Here is an 8,984-nt window from a genome sequence, read left to right as displayed (position 1 = left end):
TTTCACATGACAGTTTGACAGCTTAAATGATTATAATGAGAGTTTTGGATTTGTTTATCAATATACCAAAAAAGATCAGATTGAAGTGTTTTTGGAAACATTTACATTTACTCTAGATCATTTTTCGTAATGTTTGTCCATTTTTTAAACCGGTTGTAGATTTATACGAAAAATTGTTGAGATAAAAATTGAATCTAAGGTAAAGCTTTACTTCAGTATTGGAATATTTAAAAAAAATACATGTATCCCAGTAGACCATTTACAAGGTCACATTTATAAATCGATGTTTTCCTTTTCACTTTCCAGACATTATATACATATAACAGGTGTACTTATTTTATGTTAGAAATATTTTTTCACTTACTAAAATACAGTGTAAAACACGTTTTAATTTGAATACATCTATGAAAAAGTTATGGTAGAGCGAAATTTTTGGGTGGGACCAATCAACATTTTTTAAAATATGGTTAAAACGATTTCTAAGATGTAGTGAATTTAAAGGATATAGCATTTATTGATTTAATTTGTGTCCTATTGAACACAGGGGCCAGTAACATGCTAAATTTGAATTTACGTATTGACTATACATATACAAATTGTATATGTATAGTCAATACGTAAATTCAAATTTAGCATGTTACTGGCCCCTGTGCTATTGAAGTATGGAGGTAACGAACAGAAATCAAGCTCAAAATTCCATTGAAACCAAACAGATCGGTAGCCGAGCAAACACCGATCTCTTAACAGCAGAAGGGGTAAGATCAGGTACCATAAAGGAGTAAAAGCCCCCTGTCGACAGGTCTTATCTGACGCGTGCTTCTGATCGGGCAAACGAAAGAAAAGAAATGTAGACAATCAAGTGTGTGTAAAATGGACCAGCAATGTAGAAATGTAGACAATCAAGTGTGTGTAAAATGGACCAGCAATGTAGAAATGTAGACAATCAAGTGTGTGTCAAATGGACCAGCAATATAGAAATGTAGACAATCAAGTGTGTGTCAAATGGACCAGCAATGTAGAAATGTAGACAATCAAGTGTGTGTAAAATGGACCAGCAATGTAGAAATGTAGACAATCAAGTGTGTGTCAAATGGACCAGCAATATAGAAATGTAGACAATCAAGTGTGTGTCAAATGGACCAGCAATGTAGAAATGTAGACAATCAAGTGTGTGTAAAATGGACCAGCAATATAGAAATGTAGACAATCAAGTGTGTGTCAAATGGACCAGCAATATAGAAATGTAGACAATCAAGTGTGTGTAAAATGGACCAGCAATGTAGAAATGTAGACAATCAAGTGTGTGTCAAATGGACCAGCAATATAGAAATGTAGACAATCAAGTGTGTGTCAAATGGACCAGCAATATAGAAATGTAGACAATCAAGTGTGTGTCAAATGGACCAGCAATATAGAAATGTAGACAATCAAGTGTGTGTCAAATGGACCAGCAATGTAGAAATGTAGACAATCAAGTGTGTGTCAAATGGACCAGCAATATAGAAATGTAGACAATCAAGTGTGTGTCAAATGGACCAGCAATGTAGAAATGTAGACAATCAAGTGTGTGTCAAATGGACCAGCAATATAGAAATGTAGACAATCAAGTGTGTGTCAAATGGACCAGCAATATAGAAATGTAGACAATCAAGTGTGTGTCAAATGGACCAGCAATGTAGAAATGTAGACAATCAAGTGTGTGTCAAATGGACCAGCAATGTAGAAATGTAGACAATCTAGTGTGTGTCAAATGGACCAGCAATGTAGAAATGTAGACAATCAAGTGTGTGTCAAATGGACCAGCAATGTAGAAATGTAGACAATCAAGTGTGTGTCAAATGGACCAGCAATGTAGAAATGTAGACAATCAAGTGTGTGTCAAATGGACCAGCAATGTAGAAATGTAGACAATCAAGTGTGTGTCAAATGGACCAGCAATGTAGAAATGTAGACAATCAAGTGTGTGTCAAATGGACCAGCAATGTAGAAATGTAGACAATCAAGTGTGTGTCAAATGGACCAGCAATGTAGAAATGTAGACAATCAAGTGTGTGTCAAATGGACCAGCAATGTAGAAATGTAGACAATCAAGTGTGTGTCAAATGGACCAGCAATGTAGAAATGTAGACAATCAAGTGTGTGTCAAATGGACCAGCAATGTAGAAATGTAGACAATCAAGTGTGTGTCAAATGGACCAGCAATGTAGAAATGTAGACAATCAAGTGTGTGTCAAATGGACCAGCAATATAGAAATGTAGACAATCAAGTGTGTGTTAAATGGACCAGCAATATAGAAATGTAGACAATCAAGTGTGTGTTAATGGACCAGCAATATAGAAATGTAGACAATCAAGTGTGTGTTAAATGGACCAGCAATGTAGAAATGTAGACAATCAAGTGTGTGTTAAATGGACCAGCAATATAGAAATGTAGACAATCAAGTGTGTGTTAAATGGACCAGCAATATAGAAATGTAGACAATCAAGTGTGTGTTAAATGGACCAGCAATGTAGAAATGTAGACAATCAAGTGTGTGTCAAATGGACCAGCAATGTAGAAATGTAGACAATCAAGTGTGTGTCAAATGGACCAGCAATGTAGAAATGTAGACAATCAAGTGTGTGTTAAATGGACCAGCAATGTAGAAATGTAGACAATCAAGTGTGTGTCAAATGGACCAGCAATATAGAAATGTAGACAATCAAGTGTGTGTCAAATGGACCAGCAATATAGAAATGTAGACAATCAAGTGTGTGTAAAATGGACCAGCAATATAGTGCATTACGCAAGTGATCCGGGTATATTACACCATGCATGAAACTAAAGCAAGTTAAAAATAGAAAAGTTTAAGTCATTCCGTTTCATAACATAAAGTTTGATTTTTTTAGGTTACCACGTCTTTTTTCTAGTAAATAAAACTAAATATGAAACAGATCTGTCGAAACCTGTGGTATCTTTTAATATTTCAATTTCTTTGGGATAAAACAATTGTTAAGCGATAATACGTAGTCGATGTATCTCTAGATCAAGGCTGCAAATGTTTTTTTTTCTTCTCGTGTATTTTTTTGATTAAATTTTGCTTCATATGAAAACAAAGATAGGTTTGCTAATAACAGTGCGATAGTGGTACCCATGGGGATTCCGACAGATACTGCTGTCAATCAGAAACCCTGGCATCTTTTAATATCAACTTCAGGATTATTCTGTATTAATTAGTACGTTTTAAAAATAATTTTACAAATAACCAGTGACATTCACAAGGTTTGTAAGTTTGCAAGTTCAATTTTTATATTAATTTAAAACGCAGCTGTCTGTGATGCATTGCTCTAACAAGTTTTTTGTATTTGATACTTAAATAAGCTTATTTATTGTGTAACTGGAAAGTGGATGATAATGTGTATGTAAGGACTTGACAGATTTGTAATACGGGTATAACGAATTACGGAAATGACTAAGTGTACAGGACTTCAATAAAACCGAGTTTTACTGTATTTATGTTAAAGCCGCTAATTGCAGAGTTGAGTTTATGGACTATCAAATTCCATACTTCTTAGTTCATATGAAATTTTGCTAGGAAAGCTGAACATACAATATAAACTTTCAATTTATTAATATGATTATTGATTTTCAAAATAAAATTGGTGACTAAAATAAATTATTGAAGCCTTCAGAGATTTGTTCTTTATTTTATTTCTCAGCGAACTTTCCATATAAATTCAAATCTGATATATTCCACATATTCAAGCTTGTGCTTATACAGTTCATATAAGACTATAAATCAATAACGAATATTTCAATAACAATATCAACACAATAAGAAATTCAACTGTTTATAACCGTTATTTTAACGTAAAACAAAAATTGATTCTGATCGAGTTATGTCCTCAATCACTGTCAACAGAACGTTTGTCGGTGGTGGTCACCTTGCGACCCCCTTTGGTGGTAGTGTGGCTGCTGGTGGCTTCTGTTTAGTGACCGCCTGTGAGTTAAGCACCTGTTGTATCTTTGACCACTTCTCCGTCTGCTTGGCTCTGAGCTTGTCGTGTTTTGACATCAGCTTCTTCCGCGTATGGATGAGGAGGATAAGGACGAGGATAGTGAGGATTATAGCGATGATAAGTAAGAGGACAAACAGGATTCTGAACCAGTGATGACAGGAGTCGCCGACGATGAGACCTATGCAATACATGTTTTAAGAAAATAGGTAAAAGAATATTTGTATCAACTAATGAATATTTTTAAGCATATATAGTAAAACGTTTTACCTGGTATCCCGTCGCAAATATCGTAGGTCACACAGTTTTCAAAGTAATACTTCTCTGCATTTTTAGCTGAAAAATATTATAAAAGTTTATGTACATAAGTTTAAAATTTTATTATCTTGCAAAACAGACATTAGTTTGGTTCTTGGAAACCCTTACCATTCGTACTCATTGAACAAAGAGCTCCATCCCCTAGAGTGATGTTGTGGTCAACAAAGTGTTTGATGAACCAGACGTTTTCACAGGAACACGTCAGACTCATCCCGCTCAGCTCCACATACAACAGAGAATCCAGGCCAGAAAACATGTTGTTCGGGAAAGAGGTGATAGGGTTGTTCCTGATAATGAGTCGCTGGAGCCTGGTGTTCTGAGAAAACATGGCGGTTTCCAATGTAGTCAAACCATTGTTGTCTAGAATTATAGTGTCTACAGTTTTCAGGTGGTAGAAAAATCCACTGGTAATCGATCCTCCTGCGATAGCTACGTTTGTGAAGTTCAGAATACCTCTCGATTTGGTTAACGATGTAGATACAGTGATGTTAAAGTCAGCCATGGCATCTGCAGCCATTGCATCAATAGAGCCTCCTTCAATAGTTAGTATGTTCAGACTTTTGAAATCGGCAAATATATATTCCGGCAGACCATTTGTTAGTCTGCAATTTCTTATATGTAGTTCTTCAAGGTACGTCATCTGTGAAAACGTTCCCATTGAAATGATGGCTTGTCCCGAGGGACTTCCGGTGGAGCATTCGAGTTCTAGGTAGGATGTGAAGTCCGAGTCATGACTACCTGTTGAATAACTTCCGAATCCATTGAAGGACTTAGTTGGGGATGACACTGGTAAGTTGCCGTTGATGTTCCTTATCTTGAGACGCTGGGGTATTGGGTTAGTGAAGGCACTGTAGGTTACGGGCAGGGTCATTACCGCGAAATCGCAGGTGTACAGACCACGTGATCCAGTCTCCGTGCTGTAGCTGCATCCCGTCGGTTGTGCAGCATCAACAAGGCAATAGTAAAGAGTCACAAAACATGCTAAAAACACTAAACTCCTCATGTTCGGTAGTTAATTTTAGTCTTCAGTAGGCTTTCACATGGTTCTCCCCTGCCTGTGTTCCTTCCAATTTCAGTCGTTATATCTTTCAAATCCAATGCCAATAACAATTCAGGTCTTACTGCATCTAGCAGGTAATCCTTTTCGAACCAAAAACAGATTAACGATCAAATGGACTTTAATTTTCAGGGCAGTTATGAGCCGTGGAACTTTTAATTAAACATTAAGGTTAATCTTAGATTATTTAATTTTGCCTCACATATATTCTTTGACTGAAATAAATATGATTAATATTTCATAATTACTAACACTTTTAATTTATACCTGTAATTATGAAATAATGGAATTTTATGTATCGATGTCTTTTTGTAATTGACATAGAAAAATAGAAAGCCAAATGTGCAATTTTTTTCAGAAAAAATAAATTTTATGAAGTAGTATTTATAAATGGTGTTTTTCAGCCTCTGGCTCCTTCAATAAAAGGAGAGTTAGAATAAAATTAGCACAGATATCTTTAACAAGTTACACGATTTCGAGATTTCGATTCCTTTCATTTTCTAAGACAATTATATATTACTGAGTATTCGTTTGTCCATCGAGTATCTGCCTTTTCCACATACTCTCCAATGACTGTTTCTCGTTCATATGTTTCAAACTTCATGTTGTTCCCATGGTAATGTGCAGTGACCTTGAAAATCATTTCAAACTCAGAGGCCAAGGTAAAAAATTCTACAGGTAGATTCTTTTTCTGCATTTTGTTTTGCATTTTCCTGCAGATTTAAATGATTATTTGTAAAGTGTCTATTTGTAGCTTTGCGACTTTGGTCAAAATTTTTCCTAAGGAAAAGAATATATTGTGACCTTGACCAAAATTTATATTACTAAAATAAAGGTCAAATAATGTATTGTGATCATTAACCATAATTTATATTGCCCAATTAAAGGTCAAAGTAAATATATTTCAATGTCCTCTGAAAAAAATATAGTACAAGGTATATATATTTTCTTACAGAGTCCGTCTACACACTGAACATTGGAGGGTCAAATCACATAGTCTGAAAAATCTTACGTTTTCTAAGCATTTTCTTTGAAAAAATACAAAAAAATGTATATGAAATAATTAAGAGCTAATATCGCCCTTTCAATGCTGAAACTATTGTTTAAAAACGATGACTCAAAGATTTATAAAATAAAAAGTTGGTGTGGCATTCCACCTTAACAGTTACTGCTTAAAGAGAGACAACTCATGTCAATGAACAAAATAAATTCAATGGTTTTACAAAAAGTAAGAAGAAAAGGTCATGACAACAGAGGCTTTAGAATTTTTTGAAAAGAAAAATATGTTCCAATGAGCCAAAGGATAAACTTTATTGAACAGTTATTATATTATTCCTAACTTCTAAACTGGAGACCATGCGCTTATAATGAAAGATATTGAGATAACGAACAGTATTCAAAATCAAAAGTCCATAAAGCAATACAAAACAGGAGCAGAGCAAACACGGACCTCCAAAACATCAGAGGTGGGATCAGGTGCCATGGAGGAGTAAGCATCCCCTGCCGACCAGTCACACCCGCCGTGTGATCCTTATGATCGGGAAATAACGGATAAAAATCCGTCGTCAATTCAGTGTATAAATAATGGACTAACAATTGGTTTGAAAAACGTCAGTCAGCATTTGACTCAATGATAAATTGTATTTGCTGACAAGGGCATTGTATCGACCATAGAACTTACGAAATGATGACTTTAAACGAGACTGCTGATATTCTTGTTTCATCAACTTGTTTGTTAGTAATTTACCTCGTTTTAGAAATTGATTGCTTAGTTTGATTGGCTGAGTATCTTTTGACTCTTTAAGACCTTAGAGCAACAATAAAACAAGAAACTGCTGAGGACACGAGCCAGAAGCATTCTCAAAACTTCAAGGCTACTCTATCGTGACTTACTTTGTTCGATATTTTGTACGGACTGACTCAGCGACGATTTTGGTGGAAATTAAAAATCTTTTTTTCTTCTGTCAGCCAGTTTGGTAAAAAATAACAAGTGACACGTGCATTTGGAATTCTTTCTGAATGTTCACGTACGAAACTTCACTCGCCGGTCGCGTGGTGCGGTGGCTAGAAAGTTTTTTTTTTTAATTTTAAGTCTTCTTCAGATTTATGTGAGTTTTCATAATCAATGGTTGATTTACACCACGTCTAGAATATGCAGTAGCAAAGTACATCTAATTTCCTATTTACATTAGTATTAATTTTATATTTGTTTAAGGGCATACGCACGAACATGTACACAAACTCTACAATGTATCTTTCCCATCGATAATTTTCTATGAATTTCTCAATATTAAAATGTTATTCCATAAGAAAATAATCATATATTATCAGGAGTTTTGACTAAATATAAAATGTTGAAAATAAAAATATTTTCTAAAGTAAAAATTAGCGTAAATACCGGTATAGTTTAAGCTTGTATTTCCCAAACTTTTGATTTAGAGGAGGTACACAGCATTATCCGGCAACGTTAAATCACTAAAAGGCCCTTCAATAATTGGAAATTTGAAACTAGAAACTCTTGTTGCTACAGCAACAAAGAAGGTCTTCCGTTCTCCTCTATTTATCTACATGAATGAGCTTTAATCTATGTTAAAAAGGCATATAATATTTTTAATGATTGTAGGAAAACAAACAGCCGGAGGTGTAACTTACCAAGATTCTTCACTTTACTTTAGACAGTTATAGTCTTAATAACATGTACAAAAATCATTTTCAATTTTTTATCACTTCCTGTGACGACCAGAAGGAACGGCGTACGCATTTTACCCTATATTTTTTCCCCTATCTTCATGTTGTTTTATTCATATTAAGTTAAGTGTCTTGATCTGTTGCAGTTTAAGAGATCTCGTAATATTATCTTCTCATTTTGAGGACAAATAATCACGTGACCGGAAGTAAATTTTTGAAAAGATATTTGAGGTTACTCTAGATATTTCAGTCTAAATAACATGTCCTGAAATCATTTCTAATGCTCTTCTTATCAAAAATATTTATGGTATAGTATAATACTAAATTTATGCAGTTTTTCTTTCATAAGCGGAAGTTGTCCATTTTGTTTCCAGTGGGACTGACATATTTCAAAACTACAAAAAAGATGCTATAATGTATTCCTAAGAAAGATTCCATAAGAAAAGTTTTTATTCATTTGTTCACTTCCTGTGACAACCGGAAGTGACGGTGGACAATCTTTTCCTGACTAGTTTTGCCTACACATCAAGATCTACCACTTGTAAAAGTTTGGTGTCTTAATCTCTTACCGTTTACGAGATCTAGATATGATAACTTCTCATTTTGAGGACAGGAAATCACACAACCGGAAGTGAATTTTATAAAGATATTTGGCGTTACTTAAGACAGTTACAGTCTTAATAACATATCCAAAAATCATTACAAATACTGCATCTATAAAAAATATTTACTGGAAAGAAAAATACTCAAATTATGAAGCTTTTCTCTTATAACCGGAAGTTGTCTTCTTTGTTTTCGGTGTTACTGACTTTTTTCAAAACTACAAATAAGATGCTATTGTGTGATAAAAAAAAGTTTCCATAAGGAAATGTTGAATTTTTGGACTTCTTTGATCACTTCCTGTGACGACCGGAAGTGACGACAG

General features: G+C 34.5%; 1 protein-coding gene across 1 annotated transcript; it reads right to left on the bottom strand.

Annotated features, from left to right (window-relative positions):
* Positions 1-3,843: 3,843 nt before the first annotated feature.
* On the bottom strand, positions 3,844-5,377 carry LOC134229304 (uncharacterized). Its single transcript, XM_062711022.1, has 3 exons — positions 4,423-5,377; positions 4,267-4,332; positions 3,844-4,177 (listed from the first exon to the last, which is right to left on the bottom strand). The coding sequence occupies exons 1-3, from the start codon at positions 5,315-5,317 to the stop codon at positions 3,921-3,923; spliced, it is 1,218 nt and encodes a 405-aa protein (XP_062567006.1). The 5' UTR covers positions 5,318-5,377; the 3' UTR covers positions 3,844-3,920.
* Between the last annotated feature and the right edge of the window lie 3,607 nt (positions 5,378-8,984).

The sequence above is a fragment of the Saccostrea cucullata genome, unplaced genomic scaffold, assembly GCF_032062105.1.
Source record: "Saccostrea cucullata isolate Sc308-1 unplaced genomic scaffold, CSIRO_AGI_Scuc_v1 ctg35, whole genome shotgun sequence".
Classification (NCBI taxonomy): Eukaryota; Metazoa; Mollusca; class Bivalvia; order Ostreida; family Ostreidae; genus Saccostrea; species Saccostrea cuccullata.
This window is presented reverse-complemented; position numbering and strand designations above follow the sequence as displayed.

Bases quoted from the DNA above. Each gene is read 5' to 3' on its own strand.
- LOC134229304 (XM_062711022.1), bottom strand. From the start codon at position 5,317: ATGAGGAGTTTAGTGTTTTTAGCATGTTTTGTGACTCTTTACTATTGC. The intron at 4,333-4,422 runs GTAAGGGTTTCC...AATATTTTTCAG, and splicing joins TTGTTCAATGAGTACGAATG to CTAAAAATGCAGAGAAGTAT. The intron at 4,178-4,266 runs GTAAAACGTTTT...TGTATTGCATAG, and splicing joins TATTTGCGACGGGATACCAG to GTCTCATCGTCGGCGACTCC.